The sequence below is a fragment of the Mytilus trossulus genome, chromosome 4 (assembly GCF_036588685.1).
Source record: "Mytilus trossulus isolate FHL-02 chromosome 4, PNRI_Mtr1.1.1.hap1, whole genome shotgun sequence".
NCBI lineage: Eukaryota > Metazoa > Mollusca > Bivalvia > Mytilida > Mytilidae > Mytilus > Mytilus trossulus.
In genome coordinates, this window is record NC_086376.1 from 30,412,144 (window position 1) to 30,433,969 (window position 21,826).

Here is a 21,826-nt window from a genome sequence, read left to right on the forward strand (position 1 = left end):
CAGTAAAATTTCCAAATCAAAATTTTCTCTGCATTTAACGTTGTAAAATGCCATACTTTCTTACCCCAGGAGTAGATTACCTTAGCCGTATTTGGCACAACTTTTTGGAATTTTGGATCCTCAATGCTCTTCAACTTTGTATTTGTTTGGTTTATAACTATTTCGATATGAGCGTCACTGATGAGTCTTATGTAGACGAAACGCGCGTCTGGCGTATAAAATTGTAATCCTGGTACTTTTGATAACTATTAACTGTCTTTAAAATTATATGAATAAAAGTAGTGTTGGAATAAGTCCAATAAGACAATAACCAAAGGACACAATAACAAAAACCAGAGACATAGTCATGAAAAGATCAAAATATGTGTATAAGAGAATAAGATGTCCCCTTCTCTGTTTCAAAATAACAAGCTTTGTAAAAGACTTATAAATTGATAGTATAGAAATAAAGGAATTAAAAAATCAGTTAAAAGGTGAATGATTTGTGTGCTTGTTTTCAAGATATAAGCCATTGAAAATTTGGCAGATTCATCAAACATTTAACATTGGCACCTTTTTATGCCCTCATCGTAGCAGATCATAAGTTTCACCCTTGTCCGTTTACAAAAGAACATATGTCCCAAAGTTTGTTTCTGTTCTTGAACTTTAATTTGCCTCAACCAAATGTTATGAAACTTATACACATTACACAATGCTTATTGCCACAAAACACAGATCTAGTTTGAATTTTAACCTCTAATTAGAAAAAAAGTGCTGATTTTTTTAGTTTCTATTCTCCAAATTTAGTTTGTATCAACTAAATATAATGAAACTTATGAATAATGCTTATTACTTAACAGATTGAGTTTGCATTTTGGTGGAGTCACTTTAATAATTGTTTTAGAGTTGAGACTCCCTTTATAAATGAAAAAAATGCTGAATTTTTATGCTCCATTTATGGATATCATGTTTTCTGATCTGCGACTCCTTTCCCTCATCCACTTAGTCGAGGTAGTTTTTTATGAAGTTGAAGTCTAATCAACTTGAAACTTAGTACACATGTTATCAAAGAAATGGTCTTTCTAATTTTAATGCCAAATTAGAGTTTTTCATGGTTCCCTGAACATACAAAATTATCATGCAGATGGGGCATCCGTGTACTAGGGACACATTTTTGATAATTTTTGTTCTCTTAACTTCAGTTTGCCTCTACCAAATGTTATGAAACCTTTACACAATGATTATTACCACTAAATACAGATCAATTTAGAATTTTTCATTTTCTTCCTAAATATGATTTTTTTTTTTGTTTGTTTGTAATCGAGTTATGGAAAATAATTAGGCTAAATTGACAAAATTTATAATGTCACTACAAGGATAAAACAAGTGTATTTAGAATATCTGGAAAAAATTCAAAGACAAGAAGAGCAAACATCCTTGATATTTTGCTATGTTTCAAAGATTCCAAAATATAGTGTTTTGGAATGTGAAGTATCTTGTTAATGGAAAACTGAATTGCGTTATAATCCCTGTTGTCCAATATCTTGGACAAGTTTGGTTTTTTTTTAGCACTGATCAATTATTTTTTCCAGGAGTTGTGTCCCCTGGAAATGTAAATTATGTAGGCAATTGCTAGTAAGACAAATTGCTGTAAGCACTCTTTTACCCACATTTCTTGATAGATTTTTACGAAATTTTTATCAAAGATATATATCTACATGGTATTTGAAAAGTAGGAAAATGGACTCTAATCAACTATTATTCTATGGTTCTCTATGAAATTATGCCACAAAAGTTAGTTGGGGATTGATTTTGAGGGCTTTGGCTCCAACAGTTTAGAAATAGTTTCTATTGATTTTTTCAGATTTATATATAAAATCTGGCAGGAGATACACACCAAACAAGATGTGTTTATTATTAGTTATTACTGATTAGCTTAGTATTGTGCAACATCACAGTACTTATTGCCCAATAGCAAGATATCATTTATTTTATAGTATTGTGCAATAACACAATATTATGCAATAGCACAGTTTTGCCCAATAGCAAGAAATCTGTTATTGCACAATAACAAGAAATCTTGAATTTCACAGTTTCATTTAAAGAAAGAAATCATCAATTGCATAGTATTGGACAATAGGAAGAAATCTTCAATTGCACAGTATTGCACAATTACAAGAGGGTTTTTGGCACCACTTTGCCTCTGTCATCTGAATGTCTTGAAACTATTGTGTCTCTGCTTTTAGAATGGTATCTGAAGGTTATTTTAAAAGTTCAAGAATATTTGTTTGTTCCAAAGGCATTCTTTATATTTTACAGAGGGAAACAATCTAGTTGGTTAGACAACGTGCCTTTAAATAGAACCGAAAGAACAAACCACACCACAGTTTTAGCTAATATTACTTTAAGTATTGCAATTACAGTAAATACGATCAGCATGATAAGTTCTATGTAACCTGAAAAATTTGTGACAATTTGTTAGCGATTTTTTGGAGTTAATGTATGAAATGTTGGATTTTAACTTTTTGTCATCTTCATGCTATTAATTCAGATACCTAGGTTAAGACTGCATATAGCAAAACTGATCATTATGACAAGATGTATATACAACCTAGAAATTTGATAAAAATAAAACAAATAATGTTGCAGATATTAGATATATTATACAATTATAGCCTTTGTATGAGGTCGATACGAGATTATATCGACCTAAGAGAAGCATATTGACTGAGGACGAAGTCCGAGGTCGATATAACATCGTATTGACCTCTACCAAAGGCTACAATTGTTATATTATTAATCAACAACTACTGCATGAACATTGTAAAATTGGGGATTTCTAGAATGTATTTTAAGTAACATGCCGTATGCCCTGTGCAATATGCTGCTTTTGACCTACGAAAAGCTTAACACAACAGTATTGGCGTGCAATCTGAGTAAATACAAATTTACATGTGATCAAGTTTTAACGAATCACAAATTCTTAAAAATATTCGATTGATTTTTGAGAAATATCGACTTTAGAATGAAAATACTTCTAAAACCATATCATATACCTTTTAATAAGTGTCCACGGGCAAGTTGTCCTGTGCATGTACTTATTAATTTCAGGGATGAAAAGATATATTAATTTCAGGGATGAAACGATATAAATTTTACACCAATCATTAGCACGTACATTTTGTACAAATGAAAAAGGAAAGCATTTCATAAGTTCTCGAATATATAATGCTGTTGGTATGATCTTCAACACATTGTTATTGATTTACTTTCAAACGTTTTTGATCATTGGGTCATGTAGTGGATAAAACGCGTGTCTGTCGTATTAAATTATAAGCTTGGGATCGTTGATGATTTTTTTTTATCCCTTTTAACTTATTCTCACTTCTAATGACAGGTATTCATTGCATTTTTTCCAACCTGGCATTGACCAAATAATAGTTTATGACACAGCAAAGCAAACGTCTGATGTAAACCATTTTAAAACATACGACTTATGATGATATGGGTGTGTAAACGAACTTGATAAAATGTATACGTACTTTGCCAGAATGTTGTATTCAAAATATGTAAAAAAAAAAAAAAAAAAAAAAAAAAAAAAAAAAAATATGAGTGTACATAATTGCCGTTGGTGAATAGAAAATAAACTTACTGATCGATTTTGATATACAATTTCAGAAGATATCTCTCGTAAAATGCTCTTAGAATTAAAAAAAAAACTGTATATGATACCGCCGCAATACCGCCGCAATTCAGTTATGTGCGCATCTTAAACATTTTAATTGTATATTTGATAACTCTTAACTTCACGTATATGCATATCAAAGAACATAATAATGGTACCAAACCTGTCTTGCCCACGCTCTCCTATATAGGACTTAAACGTACTAAATTAATATTATCTGCCACAATTCATAATTGCTTTTTCTCTACCTGATATATCATATCTTCATATAACTCATGAAAAACGATATTACTAATTTCTAGAAGATTATGATTCGTTGATACCACATGATTATGATTTCGTTTTTTTCTATTTCGTGACTGAGTTTTTTTTTATTCCTTTGTCGATATTTATATTTATATAAGATTTAAGTAATCATGAGGCAGATGATATGCATGTTTGTTATAGTCAGTGTGAAAGGATATCTCGCAGTCGTTGGTAAAACGAATAGACATTTATTTAGTAGTTTCCAACATGACCAGTAACATTACTAATGAATCTCGCATTGCTCTGCAAGTTTGCTCAGATGATATTTCTTGGAATATTATTATTGTCTTTGGATGTTTAGCTGCTTGTTCACTGATATTTCAGATTTGTTTAGCTGTCTTTACTTGTAGAGAAAAGGCTGTCACCGTGTCACTTCAACAAGCGCTTTTCTTGGCTTTCCAGTTTATATTTTTGATATCGTATTCGCTGGGATTCCTCTTTCAACAGACCGGACAATGTGGATGGATAACGGTCAGTGATGGAGTATGCAAGTTTTTGACTTGGACTAAACACTTTTCGTATACTACGTGTAACTGCTTGCTCTTATTTCCATGGAATCGTCAATACCAGAATATAATCAAACATAAAATATTGTCCTTTCGCTTGTACGTTGTCTGTGCTATAATCATATTCGGGATCGTTGCAATTCCATATCTAGTATTCGCAGAAAAAAAATCAACGATTGAACAAGAACCGGACATTAGATTTAGTTCCTGCGAACTTTCCAGTGGACATGACAAAGTGATTGAGATTATCGAGTTTGTTTGTGGAACTACCATTTTGTCGATCTTACTTTTCATTAGGATCATAGCGGACGTTATTCATCTAGCACCGAAGACCAAGCAAAGTGTCGACACGAGTCAGAAACGACGATATTCTCAGCCTCCTTCCCAAGAAATGATATCTGGAGCCAAAGATAAGTTAAATAGTCGTAGGTTGTTGCAGTTGAATGCAGCAATTTCAATGTCATATCTTATTTTCGTTGTTCCTCCTCGATATTCAGACTTTATATTGTTTATGCTCGGGAACCGACAATCATTTATGAGCCTAGAAACAGAAAACATTTCATCATTGAAGACTAACAGTTGGAAAATTCTATTGTCGTTCGTCATAATTTTGCCACTATTGCATGGGTTTTCTCTCTTGCCAGCTTATATCATCACAAAACTTTACGCTATAAAGTTATTTCGCAGACGTGCATCTCAACCATTAAAGAGAAAACTGCCAATAAGACAACATACGGAAACCAATTTCTGTAGGAGTATCGACGAAGTCAGCGAGGAAGGCCAGGAGAACGAAAATAGTGAAGTCGATAACGGAAGTGTTAGGCGGGAGTGATGTATTGACTCGAAAAATTTTCGATAACGGAAGCGTTATGGCGAGAGTGATGTTTCGTGCTCGAACATTTTCAAAGGAACATTTTGTTGTATCAAAACTTGCCTATAACCCTTAAAGTCATAGACATGATAACTGCAGTATTGAAAAATTGTTACTTGACATCATAAACTATTTCGGATTGTAAAGCCAATTTGTACTAGCAAGAGTTTTAATGTCAGCTACTTTAGCTATTTTACAAATTAAGCTTACATTTGTTTTTTGTACGTGAGAGTCAATAATCACGATCAATGTTGTTAAAGCTGTAATTCCACAAGGTGTTGATATTGTCATCTATAAATATCAGGCGCGTGTTTCATTAAATATAAATATTGTTTTTATATCGTCAGTTCATGAACATTATACATATTGTAGTATATTATATTTATCAAAACACGTACTTACATGCTTAGAGCTAGCCTATTACTTGCAGTGAGGGGATTTTTTTTCGACTCCTTTTGTAAGGCCCTTCTTGTGACTTTGATATGGAGAACCGCAATAACGGCGATGTTCCTTTGCTTTCCGTGTCATTTTTGCTGTGCATATACTTATTTTCTGTTATGGATGGATATCCCATATCCTATTTTTTCCATTATGTGGGGGCTAATTGATGTCTGGAGCAGTCATGTCAGTAACTGCTAGTAGTCTGCTGTTAATGTATGCGTCATTGTCATTATGCTTAGTTTCTTGACTTATGTTACCTATTCTGACATCGAACTCGGCTGATTTCTTTTAAACTGAGTTTTACTTTGCGTATTTGTGTGTTTGTTCATTAGACTTACATTGGATAAGGGCATAAGGAGGGTTGAGATCGGACAAAACATGTTTAACCCCGCCGCATGTTTGCATGGCCATGTGTTGTTTTCTGCTCTTTGTCGGTCGGATTGTCGTATATTTGACACATTCCCGTTTCAATTCACATTTTAAGTTAGCGTATACTATAGTATACAAGTATGTAAGATAATATGATATTTATAAAGGAAATACAAAAATGAGACAACAAACCGAATGACACACTGGAATTGACGTATACATGCGTTTTATACATCCCTTCAACAATTGTACTGGTATTGATACTGTTTGATTTTTGTGTGAACAAGTTTTTAGAAATATGTGTGGTCATCGTGTGCACCAAAGACATGAGAGTGTATACGTCTTCGTAAATTGTAACCTTTAAAGCTATTGTACATTCACTAGCATTTACTTTGTATTGCTTATTTAATGACAAATGTATCATTTAATCATGCCAATGACGAGGAACTGGCTGTAGACTACTGGGTGGATTTTTATTTAATTTGTCAAAATCTAAATTAAAAGAGTCAAGACAAACAGAAATAAAATAAAATATTTGTTTATGTGGTCGGTGCTATAAGAGATTACCAACGAAGCGATGCAACATCACATTATCTACGTACGTATATCATAAAACAAACGTGATTTGATTTGCAAATAGGAACCAAAGGACAAAGATTTAGAAAATTGAAGGCTATCGTACAGCCTCCAACAATGAGCAAACGTCAAACCGTATATATACAGCAAGCAATAAATAGTCACGGATGACACTACTGAAAAAGAGAAAATCATAAGTCAGATGTAAATTACAACCATAAACGAAAACCAATCATCATAGACAGCAGTTAACTACTACCACTAAATTATAGCTAGGCCCTTGGTTTAAGTAGGGCATCGTTCTCATATTTGCGAGTCATCAACCTTTTAAACTTCAACAGTTATGCAACAAAAAATCAAAAGAACCTAATAAAAATTATCTTATCAAATATGTAAAAACTTCAACAGTTACGCAACAAAAAATCAAAAGAACCTAATAAAAGTTAACTTATCAAATATGTAATAAACATGCAGGAAAAGTGCTGATAGATAAGGGACACAAAATATCAATCAGCGATTTATGATAAGTTAGTCCAAAGATCAATTTTACGATGTTGTTTAAGACTTAAATGTCAACCAATGCGAGTAGGCTACTACGGATTAAAAGAGTAAACCATATGTGAATTTAATTATTTTAGATTGTAATTTTTGGAAGACCGTCTGAGATATTATTGAAGGAAAAATATAACAAGTATACTCAATTGACTGCTACTTCCACTCTATTTGAACACTTGTTAGTTCATACCATATCTCCTTGGCTTATTATACGACCGCAAAAATTGAAAAAAAAATTGGTCGTATATTGGTATCACGTTGGCGTCGTCGTCGTTCGAAGACTTTTGGTTTTCGCACTCTAACTTTAGTAAAAGTGTATAGAAATCTATGAAATTTAAACACAAGGTTTATGACCACTAAAGGAAGGTTGGGATTGATTTTGAGTGTTTTGGTCCCAACAGTTTGTTTATGAATTGAGGGCCAAAAAGGGCCCAAATAAGCATTTTCTTGGTTTTCGCACTATAACTTTAGTTTAAGTAAATAGAAATTTATGAAATTTTGACACAAGGTTTTTGACAACAAAAGGAAGGTTGGGATTGATTTTTGATTCCAACAGTTTAGGAATTAGGGGCCAAGAAAAGGCCAAAATAAGCATTTTTCTTGGTTTTTGCACAATAACTTTAGTATAAGTAAATAGAAATCAATGAAATTTGAACACAAGGTTTATGACCATAAAAGGAAGGTTAAGATTGATTTTGGGAGTTTTGGTTCCAACAGTTTAGAAATAAGGCCCAAAGGGTCCAAAATTAATCTTTCTTGTTTGATTTCATCAAAAATTGAATAATTGAGGTTCTTTGATATGCTGCATCTAACTGTGTATGTAGATTCTTAATGTTTGGTCCCGTTTTCAAATTGGTCTACATTAAGGTCCAAAGGGTACAGAATTAAACTTAGTTTGATTTTTTTTATATTGACACCTTGGGGTTCTTTGATATGCCGAATCTAAAAAAGTACTTAGATTTTTGATTATTGGCCTAGTTTTCAAGTTGGTCCAAATTGGGGTCCAAAATTAAACTTTGTTTGATTTCATCAAAAATTAAATAAATGGGGTTCTTTGATATGCCAAATCAAACGGTGTATGCAGATTCTTAATTTTAGGTCCCATTTTTAAATTGGTCTACATTGAGGTCCAAAGGGTCCAAAATTAATCTAATTTTGATTTTAACAAAAATTGAATTCTTGGGATTCTTTTATATGCTGAATCTAAATATGTACTTAGATTTTTTATTATGGGCCCAGTTTTCAAGTTGGTCCAAAACAGGATCCAAAATTATCATATTAAGTATTGTGCAATAGCAAGAAATCTTCAATAGCACAGCATTGGCCCTCAGTATTCAGCAATAGCAAGAAATCTTCCAATTGCACAGTTTTGTGCAATAGCAAGAAATTTTCAATTGCACAGTATTGCGCAATAGCAAGTAATTTCAATTGCACAGTATTGCACAATAGCAAAAAATGTCTAATTGCACAATATTGTGCAATAGCAAGACATTTTCAATTGGAGTTATCTTTCTTTGTCTAGAATAGTAGTTGAATCAACTTAAATCATTATTTTATACAATATACAATGCATATTCACTTTTACTACCAACTGATCAATTAAAACAATCTTTACCATTCAGTGATACCAGGCACTTTTTTTTTACATTCTAATATTTTATGACGTATTTAAATGAGTAATTAATGTTGCAGACTCCATTAGAAATTTTGGAATAAGGGAAAGGGGGATGTGAAAAAAAATTTTGGGGTTCAATTTTTCTCCATATCAGATTTCATAAATAAAAAGAAAATTTCTTCAAACATTTTTTTGAGAGGATTAATATTCAACAGCATAGTGAATTGCTCAAAGGCAAAAAAACTTTAAAAAAAAACATTAGACCACATTCATTCTGTGTCAGAAACCTATGCTGTGTCAACTATTTAATCACAATCCAAATTTAGAGCTGAATCCAGCTTGAATGTTGTATCCATACTTGCCCCAACCGTTCAGGGTTCAACCTCTGCGGTCGTATAAAGCTGCGCCCTGCGGAACATGTTTTTTTCCCTATTATTATTAGATCGTAACAAATACAACTAAAGCAATTTAAATTCTTTGGCCTAAACTAATGCACTTCTAATCAATTTCTTTGGCCTCAATCAAATCAATTCTACTACGATGTCCCTAACTGATGCCAATCATTTCCTTTGGCCTCAATCAAAGCAAACCTACTCAGTTGGTCTCAAGTTACTAATTCTATTCCATTCCTTTAACTCCTTTGGCCTCAACTTATACATTCCCATTCCTATGACCCCAACCAATACAATCCCACTCCTTTGGCAACATGTAATTTAATTCTATTCATTGACCTCAATTAAAGCAATTCTACTCCTTTAGCCTCTACTAATGCAATTGTATTTGTTTGTCCTCAACCCATGCAGTCCCATTCCTTTGGCAACGTGTGATGCAATTCCATTCCCTTGACCTCAACCAATGCAGTTCTTCTTCTTTGGCCTCAACTACTGCAATTACATTCTTTTTGCCTAAACTTATACAATTCCATTCGTTTGACCTCAAAGCAATCCTACTGCTTTGGCCTCAACTAATGCAAATTCCTTTTCTTTTAACCTCAACCAATGCAATCACACTCCTATGACAACAAGTAATGCAATTCGGTGCCTTTGACCATAAACAATGCAAATTCTATTCATTGGCCTTTACTTGTGCAAATTCATTCTTTTGACCTCAACCAACGCAATCCCACTCCTTTGACAATGCAATTTTATTTTTCTGACCCTAACCAATTCAATTCCCTTCTTTAAACCTCGACCAATGCAATCCCGCCACTTTTTAATTCCACTCTGTTATCCTAACCTAATGCAAGCTTGTTCCGTTGGCATGAACCTAAGCAATTCTATTTCTGACCTAAACCAATGTAATCTTTGGCCTTAAAAGCAGTTTTAGCCACTAGTTCGTGTTGATGCCAGAGTTAAATATACAATAAGTTCATTGCAAATCCACTGTTTCGACGTAGACCAGTGCAATCATTTTATCTAAATCTGTACCATCCCATTTTTATACTTGACATGACGTCCAGCATCAAATATAACCTTCACACTGCATCTCATTTTTAATGTGCGTTAATAAATTGAGCAGACAGACAATATTAATTCAATATTAATTTCACTCTATAGTACAGCCCGAAAAATGCCCTCAGATTTGAGGGAATCTCAAATTTCACAACTGATTACCTTCACAGTTTGAAGTCCTTGTAATTTATATATCACTCTTCCCAATAAACTGACCACAGATGTTACCCATAGATTAACTGATAAGAAAGTCAACATTTTGGCATTTTCTGTCTTTACTTGAAAAATAGATATTTCTACTACATGTAACATTATAATCTATGCATGACTATTCTTCATAAGAGTTTTACAATCAAGTCACTGTTTTTACCAATCATGTCAAATACAGTTAAAGGAATATAAAATAAAGTTATAATTTTTTTTTTTATTAATTTTCATTTTTTTAAATGAAGAATAGATTGATAATTGTTGTCATTTTAAAGAAATGAATATTCTTTGTAAATTTTCACTTTTTTTTTATTGATTTAGTTTAATGATATAACAAAATATCCTTAATATTTAAACAATTTTTATAATAAAATATTCATGAAGCATGATAAGAACACCCTTCCCCCTTTTATACGCCTGTTTTAAGGACGTCTTATGGTATATCTTTGTCTCTCCGTCTTTAACATGTCAGACATTAACTCAAAAACGCTTAAACTAATTTGCATGAAATTTGTGAATTGTTAATATCTATTGACAAAATTGAGCTCCCTTTTGTTTATTTTTTTGTTTATTTCAAATTTATAATTTCTGAGTTGTTATGGTTTTATTCATTAAAAAAAGGGTGATTTTCTAGTAATTGGAGAAAAACTCGTGACACTTTGGTGAATTGTTTATATCTGTTTATTAAAGCTCCTTTTCGCTTTTAATTAATTTTAGAATTTCACATTTCCGAGATATTTGATTTTATTCATAAAAAGGGACCATTCTCCAGTTTTCATACAATAATATAACCTTAAGCTCGGGGCTTTGACCATTTTTCATTCACCTTTGGTGACTGATTTATATCTATTAAGATAACCCCCCTTTTTCATAAATTTCTGATAAAAAATTATATATTGAGAAATTATTGAACTGAAAACCGTTAGGCGTATCATGCGCTCGAGGTTATGGCACAGCTGTTTATTATTTAAAGCCCCACCTACAATAGAAGAGGGGCTTTATGTTTCCTGGTCGGTGCGTCCGTTGATCGTCTGTTCGTCTGTCGTTCCGTCTATCCCCCTTCAGGTTATTTTTTTTTATGAAGTTGGAGTTCGATCAACTTGAAACTTAGTACACTATGCTATGATCTTTTTAATTGTAATGCCAAATAAGAATTTTTACCCCAATTTTACAGTCCACTGAACATAGAAAATGATAGTGGGAGTGGGGCATCTGTGTACTATGGATGCATTCTTGTTGTGTTTAATTTTCATTTTAAAACATCTCCAAGTGCTGGATTTTTTCAGTGTTGAAGCTCTATTGGTGGCCTTCATCCGTTTTCTGCTCTTTTGTTGGGTCGTTGTCTCTTTGACACATTCCCCATTTCCATTCTCAATTTTATTTCAATATCAACTAATTTTCTCTTATTTTATGCGTTTGATCTCACTCATTTCAATGCGATACTATAACAATAAAAGTGGTTTATACAAATATTGCCCCTCTATTCAGTGGAAAATAAAGGGGGTGTCTACTCCAAATTTGTACGTGAATGGAATTAGGTAGTATTTTAACCTTAAAATGAAGAATATATGGATTGGTCCTGGAGCTGATTGATTTCAATACAGTTATTTGAGTATCTCCATAAGTGAACCAAATTCCACGGGGGGGGGGTCTCTTCCTATATAAAGGTATATACATATGTGCCGCTGGAATGGGTCCCTTTTTTGATCCGTCAAATATATCAATGGGGTGCAATTTTACCGAGGAAATATATTAATAGGTAGTAATTGACCGATTGTGATATATCAATGGGTGATAAATATATGAATGGGTTATGATTTCGCTGTGAAATATATGTATAGGTAGGGATTTCACAATTATTCAATATATGAAATGGGGGTGTTTTTAAAATCCCATGTTGAGACCCCCCCCGTGCCAAATTCAAACCATTCTAAAATCTAAGTATTTCAAGAACAGGAACATATAGGTTAGGGATACCTGGTGAGGATAGGTCTAAGTCTACATGACCGAAACACCTCCTTTAGTATATTGAACATAGACCAGATTTTGATTTCTATACTAGATACACACATGGTTTTCCCGTTTGAATGGTTTTACACTAGTAATTTTTGGGGCCTTTATAGCTTGTTGTATGGTGTGCCAAGGCTCCGTGTTGAAGGCCGTACATTGACCTATAATGGTTTACTTTTATAAATTGTTATTTGGATTGAGAGTTGTCTCATTGGCACTCACACCACATCTACACACAATAAATATACTGCAAGCTTGCAAGTGGGAATTTCAAAAAAAATATCACACAAAATGCTAAAAAATGTACTCCATAAAAACTATTTTAACAAGAAGTATTTATCCTTCACTGAATATACCAGCTTCAAATATATGCACATGAAAAATGGAATTAATAACGAACAACTATAATAACATAGTCTGGATTGGTCACCCGATTGATAATACATGTAATATAATATTAAAACATCAAATTTGCTAACTTTAAAATATTTATTATAGCCTTTCCAAATTAGCTGTAGAAATCCTAAAGAAAAATTAAATTTATATATATTATTCAAATGATTTGATGAAAACATTTATTTATTAAAAAAATTCCATGACCATGAGAATATTTTTTAGACAAGTATATATGTGTATTTATGCAGAGGATATGGAAATTAAATAATCTTGACCAGCTAACCATCTGTGTTCATTTGATAATATCAGTGGACACCAACTGAGAGAGAAGCACTTAACCTAATCATTTAATTGCTTGAATAAACAATCAATTACATGGTTTCAATTTTGAATATCAGGGAAAATCCGGGCTGTTCTCTAAAGTAAATTTATTCCAACCAAGAAAAAAATCTGAATTTACGAAAGAACTGATCTAATCATCTAGACTAATCCTTGACTAGTTGAACCCAGCTACATGTAAGTATGTCGATTCAAAGCCAGGAATTTTATTTGGAGGTTGACTACTTATATTTCAACCTTATTGTCCTTTGGTTGTTGGGGAGTTTAACATACAATAAAGGCCAGTTTTCTTCAACTCAATTTTACATGGCTTACTTGGATCAGTCTAGTTTCATTCGCAATTTATATAGACTTGATTTATCTAATTTAATCTTTTCAAAGTACTAGACACTCCAGAGTAACCAACTGAATTATTGTGATAGCTGCTGCCTTATGCTGATTTCTTTTTTTGTGTATCATACTCAGTGTCGATTAACTTCTCTCTTATTTATGTTTATGATTTTTCCTTATTCTAACATATCTTGTTTGGTATCTTCTCTGTTTAAAATTTACTTAACTAATGACTTTTTGAAATAGTTTGATTGTTTAACACAAAAACACTGTTAGTGTTATTTCGTAACAGTTTTTATTTGGTCTTCCCTATATTGGCCTGTTTAGAGGGAGTGCCGGGAGATAACTACAACCTTTGGTTGAAAAAGTGGCAAATCTATTCAATTAAGATTCAAGAGTAATGTGCAGGATTTTAACTTGACAACCTCAGTGTTGACAGGCTAGTGATACAGTAGTTAGACCACCCTGATATAGAGGCCCAATTCTGAATTAGACATCTGACAATTTCAAACAAGATGTCCAAAACACTTTATGCATTGCCTATTTCACATCCCTTAAGATTTGTAGGCTAAATATAAACATATTTTTTTTTAGTATTTTTTTTATTTCACATCACACAGTCCAGTTTCTACTTCAGAGGAATGAATCTAGAAGAGTGAGTGGCACCAATACCTGGTCGACCGTGCTTTACTGGTTTGTATGTGATACTGAATTCTCCAAGGTAATGTCCAATCATCTCAGGCTAAAAAAATAAAGTGAAACATTTAAATAAAAATAATACATTCAGACAAAATATCTTGACTATTGTCTTGGTATTATGTTTGCTTGGTAAATTTAACATTATTTATCATTTAAGATTTCACATATTAAAACTTGAATATTTAAAAGATTTTGATATTCATGATCTGTACTTTAGAGATAAATGTTACAACTAGGTGACCCTAACCTCTGATTTCTAACCACTTACTCAAAATTTTAAACATTTTCGAGATAATTTGAATGATGCCAATTTTATGAATTTGAAATTTTTACCGGTTTTTGAACATGTATACATGAATTTTATAACAATTTCTTATATAAAGTTTTTATTAAGTTTGTGTTTATTTTGTAATCGATTGTTCAATTTCTTTGTATTTCAAGAGGGCCTCAGTGAGGATTAGTGTTTAGCTAACTGTGTAAACTTTTTTAAATAAGTATTTTTTTTAATTTTTTTTAAATTGATCAAAGTTTTATTGCACTTTTGCTGTTAACAATTTACTCAATCTACAGCTTCAATTAAGTATCCCTTAAATTAGTCATTGAATATTTAGGGAAAAATATTCAATAAGTATATCTATAAAGTTAGTTGCATTTATTACATACATCATAGTCATAATAGCAGTTCTACATAATATAATTTCATACCGGAATACGGTACGTTTCTTAACCTAAGGCCACAATTAAAAGAATGTATGTTTCCCCAAACCCCTACCCACATTTTTGGAGGTGGGTAGGTAGGTAGGGTTTTTTTTTTTTTTTTATATCTTGATATTTTTTTTTATATCCAACAGAGCAAAACAAATCGATTATGTGTATGTCTGGCATATATAGCCATCTGTAGCAACTTAAATGTACGTGTTAAATTATCTAAATGTTTGTAGCTCTCTGTGTCAGGTGTCAACTTGACATTAATTTTATTTTATTTTATTTGGATTTGTATCTCAGAATTGTTCATGACTGATTTTTTTCCCTCTTTGACAGTGAGTCTGACTACTAAGTAGCAAACTGTTTTAAATATATATATGCATGTACTGTAGTTGTTCAACCTGAAGAATGTTCCATCAAACAATTTACCCTCTGACAGCTTAGGACTCAGATTTTGCTTCTGACATTGAGGAAATCACCAATATTAATAAAAATCAAATTTTCTTGCTTTCCTCTGAATTTCTTATTGTGACATCTAAAACAACGACAACCATGCCCAATGTCTTTACATAGAAAGAAAACGTCTTTTTGGAGATCATTGGAAAAGATGCATATATTGTCTACATTTGAGAAACAGATTCCAGTGTTCTCCCCAGGATTTTTGGATAGCGGCAGCGCTGTGGTAAGCGCGTGATTTTCCACAATTCTCAGTAACTTTGTCGCGGCTTGTAAAATAATTATCACTAATGTAGTTTCTCCTTTGTACTTATATATTGTAGGTGGCCTTTTAAAAATATTATAGAATTATTGTATGAAGTGAAATAAATTTAAAAAATGGTTTATTAGGTTATTGAAATGGCATGAAAAATTAAAAATATAAAAAATTTAAAGAAATTTGTTTAAAGAAATTTGTATCAAATTATCCACTAAAACGGTTTGTTTCCTCTATGTACTCCACTAATAGTTGATTGATATTTTCTGCATTTGCAAATTAATTGATTGTTAATAAATTATCTAGATCTGTTGGAATGTGTCCTGTTTTGAAGTATATTTGATGAAATAATTTGTCTCTGGCATCTGATTACAGGTCACATTCAAAAAGGTAGTGTTGTACATTTTCTTTTTGTTTTTTCAAGATTTGACAATACTTGTTTTAGGTCTTTCCCTCCCAAATTATCTCCCTTACTGGCTGACATAACTTCCTGTTTACATGTGTGGCCTTTTTAGCATTAAATACTATTCCTAATCCAAGCCATCCTCTGTTTACATTAAATTTCAAGCAATATTTAAACAATATATATTGATGATTGGTTGACAAATATCGATATTTCATATATATCTACACAAAATTTTCGTTTTGTTTTATTCCCTTATCCATTTGAAAAAGAGCCACGGATGGACAAGTAATCGTAATATACGGGCTTATAATGAATCCCTTGATAACAGGGTTGCCTCCTTCAAACAATGCAGGTTTGACATTTCGGTAGTAAAAGCGAAAAAGTAATGATATAGTCATAGATGGTTCAATCAATGGTCGGGACCACGTTGTCAGAGAAGGGGGTAACACTTCCCTTATATTTTTTAGAAATGAACTTTTCAGCACCTGAGACATGCATTAAATGTCTCTGTCCATTCCTTTCTTAAGTTCGGTATCTTTTAAAAGCGAAAAATTGGAGGAAGGAAATGTTAATTTGGCAGTAAAAGTTTTTCAAATGGCGCCATTTTGATCATTTATTGAACTGGTCCCTAAGATATTTGACATCGTTGCATGGGTGAATTAACGATTTCGCGGATAAATAAACCAGTCGATCACGTGAGCGGAATGTGTACAAAATAATACAGGATGTTTGAAATTCAAAAACAATACCGCTGATTTTAGGTCACCATAAAATGATCATCGGCACCGGAAACAACCCCGAAAAATTTCCGGATATAAAAAAAAATGTTGCAAAAAAACGGAATAAAAACTTTTGAGTCGGCGGGATTTCTCTGAGTCGGTCGGGCGAGGGGAAACAAACCATATTTTTATTTTGGCCTAAACTGTATATGATTTATTTATTGAAGCTTCACTGAACCGTAAAATTGATGAGTAATTATTATTATTATCAGTGCATTTTTTTTAACAAAATCTATAATTTCTGACTACTACATACCTTGATTTCCACTTGGTTGAATGTTTTACCATTGTATACACCAATGATACTGCCAATCATCTCTGGGACAATGATCATGTTACGTAAATGAGTCTTCACAACCTGTTAAATAAAGTCAGATGTTAGTCATTATGGCATCACGGTCTCCAGAACCAACATTTTTTTATTCTTCTTGATGGACATTTTTTTTTTAAGGAGCACAAGAACCTAGTATGGTGATATTTACCTGTTCTATATACATGTACATTAGTAAAGTAAAATTTCTCACAAGACAATTTTTCATTTAATTATCTGTTATTGACCAAAATTGACTTATCTTTTGTTTTACAGTAACAAAAAAATATCTAATTTTATTCAACAAACTCTTATATCACTAATCATTCACATTCTGTTATACCAAAAAAGTATTTCTTTTGGAATCCACAAGTAATGTTTATTTACTGATTAAAGTAGAGTTATATCCCTTGATCATCTAGATATGTGCAACTTGTACAAGCAATTATGTTTTATTTTCTTTCTTTAATTTCACTCTAAAATTCTACAATTTCTTATACCAATCTCATTTCTTTGATAATTGTAATAACTGCATATTTTTGGGGAATGTTTTGAAGTCCTTAAGCAGTAACTTAACATTTGTGCACAGTTGATTTCTGTGGACGGTATTTGAGATGAAAGGTTAAACTCTTCATTTGAAGTTAAGATAGTAAGGAAATCAGAAAGAAATAGTAAACCAGTCAATCACATGATCCGAAGAGAAAAATAAGTGGGAAATTTGAAAAAATTACGAAAAAAATATAGTGTGCTTGCACTGGATATTGCTGCTGTCAGTGCAATAGAACAGTGGGAAATTGTGATAGTGCTGAAAAGCACAGCGCTAAAACGGCCTGGAGAGAACACTGAATGCCAAACTGGAAAACTTTAGTTTAAAAACAAATTGTTCCTGTAAACTTTTTAAATGCCATGGAGTTTATTCGAACATTGAAAAGAATATATAATTCTGAAAAGTTCCCGTATACAAGTAAATATTCAAGTATTGAAATTCACACAGACCCAGTAGCTGATTCCCCAAATAATTGATCCTAGAACTGGGATATTTTTTTTTATATTATTGTTGCTCCTAAAACATATGGCCACCAAAATTATTGATTCTTCTTTCACTATAAAATCTAAATTGGCATCCTTGATATTAACCAGAGCTCCAGATAAGCTGCGTATTTGCGTGATCACGCAATACAAATAATAGAAAACCCAATGCAATTGCCCATTGCAGGGTTCAATAACCCCATCAATTCAAAGGAAAACCCAATTATATGCCAAAACCATGAGTTCTCAACCCTTTTGTTGGCTACCGTTTTCGTTATTTACCCTTATCTGTTTTCACTTGTTGCGTAAATCTATTTTTATTATATTTATAATTGGAGTTGTCCTTTCGTTCTAAAAATAGTTCCCTGCATCAAGTAGCTGAAATAGGTCCCTGTTCTGTTGGAATTTTCCCTTGCTCAAAAGGTACACGTGGTTTTGAATCATTTCGATCTTCTCGGCGTTTATCCAATTAGCGTGTGTCATGTTGTGTTGTCATATTTTTTTTGAATTGCTCGAGATTTATCGTAACATACATTGAATTAAAACGAAAGTGAATGTCCGATAAAAATATTGAATAGAAGCATGTTTTCAGGTTCTTTTGAATAACTGAGGGAAAGATATGATGATAACAACACTCAACCAGTGTTTTTAGGAAGCGTCCATCGAACGCATCCATGGGCGTGTTTGCGTACCTTAACGAGAATATTGCTAATAAACACGGGACTTCGTCAAAAACTGAATCAGTTAATTGCCGTTAGAAAATGTGAAAGGCCAAACAATATCAATTATGAAATGATATGTAATTGGAAACCAAAAGTTCTAATAAGGGATAACTTAACCCAGATTTATGTAAATTGAATAAAACAAAAACATTCAAGTATAATTAGAGTTTATATACTATTTTTTTTCGTTTTACGGTTAATGAGTGAATGCACACACAGGCATTCCTCTCGGAATTTTTATATAAAGGTATATAAGAGAAAAAAAAATCTGAGACGAGTGCCTTGGAATAGACATATCCGTTATTTACAGTTTACATAAGTTGTGAGAAAATACAAAACTGGCAGAAGATTGAAACGGGACACAAATTAAACCTACAATTGCTCGTCAGTGAATTAAGAAAATAAAACAGCTATAGCGCATATTATTCAAAGAAAGAAACATATTTAACATGGAAAAACATCCGAGGTTGATATTGCCTAAATATTCAATAGTGTGTTGATGAAAAAACCCAATACATTAAGGAGCTTGGTGGTGAAAAACCCTATTTGATATTAACATGAGGGGTGAATTGGAATTGATAATGCAATTAAAAATATGTATCACCCAATTACATAAGAAAATGGTGGGTAAAAACCCCAATTTGTGAATTCTTATCTGGAGCTCTGTTAACTAAATTTTAAAAGATTACATAAATGAACTTTTGCATGTATTTTTGTTCTTACGGACAGTCTTTTTTAAAATAATTTATTTGATTATTTTCTCATTTTAGTGAATTTAAGATTGAAAATATTTGAATTTCATGGACATATAATGACAAATAGGAAAATAATGTGTGGCAAAGTATTTCAAGAGGTACAAGTCCACAATCTATATGCATTCATACATGTACATACAATTCATTTCAAATTGCTTATGATTACCTTAATATGTTGAGAGAAACTTTCTTTCTCCTGTAAATTTCTATAAAAATATCTAATAAGTTTTTAGTTGAATTCAAATCATTCACTTTATCTAAAACCAACTCAACATTTATTTTGATTATTTCATACTTCTGGTTTTTCCAGAGGTCCAGCTTCTTTTTTTGCCTGTCTTAATCTTTTGATCAGTGCCATTGGCTTTCTCTTCAAACCTTTGGACAATCTTCTACGAATTCTGCAGGGGAACAATTCCATCAGCTGCTCACTGAAAATAAACAACAATTGTATCAACATTAATTATTGTAATAGGCGTTAAAAAAAACATGCGGCCAAAACCATTTGTTCAAAGAAATGAAATATAAATACTGATTTTGAAAAATAAGAGTTTCAGTTTATGATCTGCTCTGACATACTTACTTCAAACTATTAAAACAGAAGTTTGAGTCCTGATAATCAATTAAAATTTGTTTTCCTCATCTATTGTAAAAATTTAAAGTATTTAACTGTTAAATGTGTACAGGTGCAAGTTTAAAAAGAATGATTATATGCAAATTTTCAATATCATTATATGTCTAGTCATCGATTTAGATATGGCTAATACATCCTACTATACCTTGAAATAGGGGCCATATTAACTAATTAAGGCCTTTTCAGAACCTACTCCATTAAATATACAATTATCTTCATGCAGAGTTGCTTTGTATTTATTAAACAAGAAAAACATGTGATCAAGATCTGGTCAATATACATGTATGTATTTACTTTGACATATCAAGCAGCTGGTCCAAGTCAACACCTCTGTAGGCATACTTTCTGAAGGTACGCCTCTTCTTCTTTTCTGCCAAGGCAACTTCGTCTACTTCCTGTAAATATTAAAACAAAATTAGGAATCGAGTCAATATAGGAAATTGTAAAAATTATTGGTACCGATAATTTTCTATGACCTCTGACAAAATCACAATACAAATATTTTGACTATTCACGATAAAATTTTAACCCGTTTGATGTCTGACAGTAGAAATGGTATATACCTTCATTCAAGCAGATCATAATCTATCTCATGATTTAATGATTCAAACTATTAAACATTTTGGGGCTACAGAAAAGTGGTGCAAGTCCAACAATTGTGCTGTTTGGGTTGATAAATATTGGCATTTCACAGGTAAACAAATGTTTATTCCAACCATTTAAAATTTCTAAAAAGAAATGACACAAGGTCGGCATTTCCACCACTGATTTAACTAAAATATACAAGCAAGGTTTGACAAGTTATGCCTATTAGCCCATTGAGCTTGCCTTATGCCAACTAAGTGGTGTATTCACAGGCACTTGTTTCTGTCAATATGGGTTTATTGACAGAAACAAGTGCCTGTGGCTGTCTTGCTAAAAAGTGCTGTACTATTACAATGTAAAAAATACACGTAACCGTTGATTTTTTTTTTGTATTGTTTTAAAAGACTCTATGAATATAATGATTAAATATTACATAGAGTTTCGGTTACTTAAACCAGTTTCTGTCTATACTCAATCCAAATGAAAGTGGAGAACGTTGCATGATCAATTCGATTACATTCAACTAATTGCTAAGTTTCTTTAAAAATATAAAAGATATCGCAAAATTTAGTTGCTGTGGTGATTTAAAAGACTTAAAATGAACAAATTTGAGTGTGATGGCAGTGATATTTAACAGATAGTAAAAAATGTTGGTAAATTTACCATTTTGATGTGTTGTGAAACCGGAAAAAGAAAGAATCGGATGTAGTGTAGAAGCGTGTACTCGCTAGTTCCGGAAGTAACCGAAGACAGGTGCGAATGTTGTTGACAGGTGAAGTTGGACACTATTAAAATGTGAAAATTCACCACAAGAAAGATCAAAGAGTTGACAAATTATGGAATATGTAACAGAGAGA

At 32.2% G+C, this 21,826-nt stretch overlaps 1 protein-coding gene across 1 annotated transcript; it reads right to left on the reverse strand.

Annotated features, from left to right (window-relative positions):
* Positions 1-12,891: 12,891 nt before the first annotated feature.
* Positions 12,892-21,735, reverse strand: LOC134715087 (small ribosomal subunit protein uS19-like). Its single transcript, XM_063576994.1, has 5 exons — positions 21,633-21,735; positions 20,679-20,779; positions 20,049-20,181; positions 17,194-17,295; positions 12,892-14,378 (listed from the first exon to the last, which is right to left on the reverse strand). Exons 1-5 carry the CDS (start codon positions 21,633-21,635, stop codon positions 14,265-14,267), a joined length of 453 nt encoding a protein of 150 aa, XP_063433064.1. The 5' UTR covers positions 21,636-21,735; the 3' UTR covers positions 12,892-14,264.
* Between the last annotated feature and the right edge of the window lie 91 nt (positions 21,736-21,826).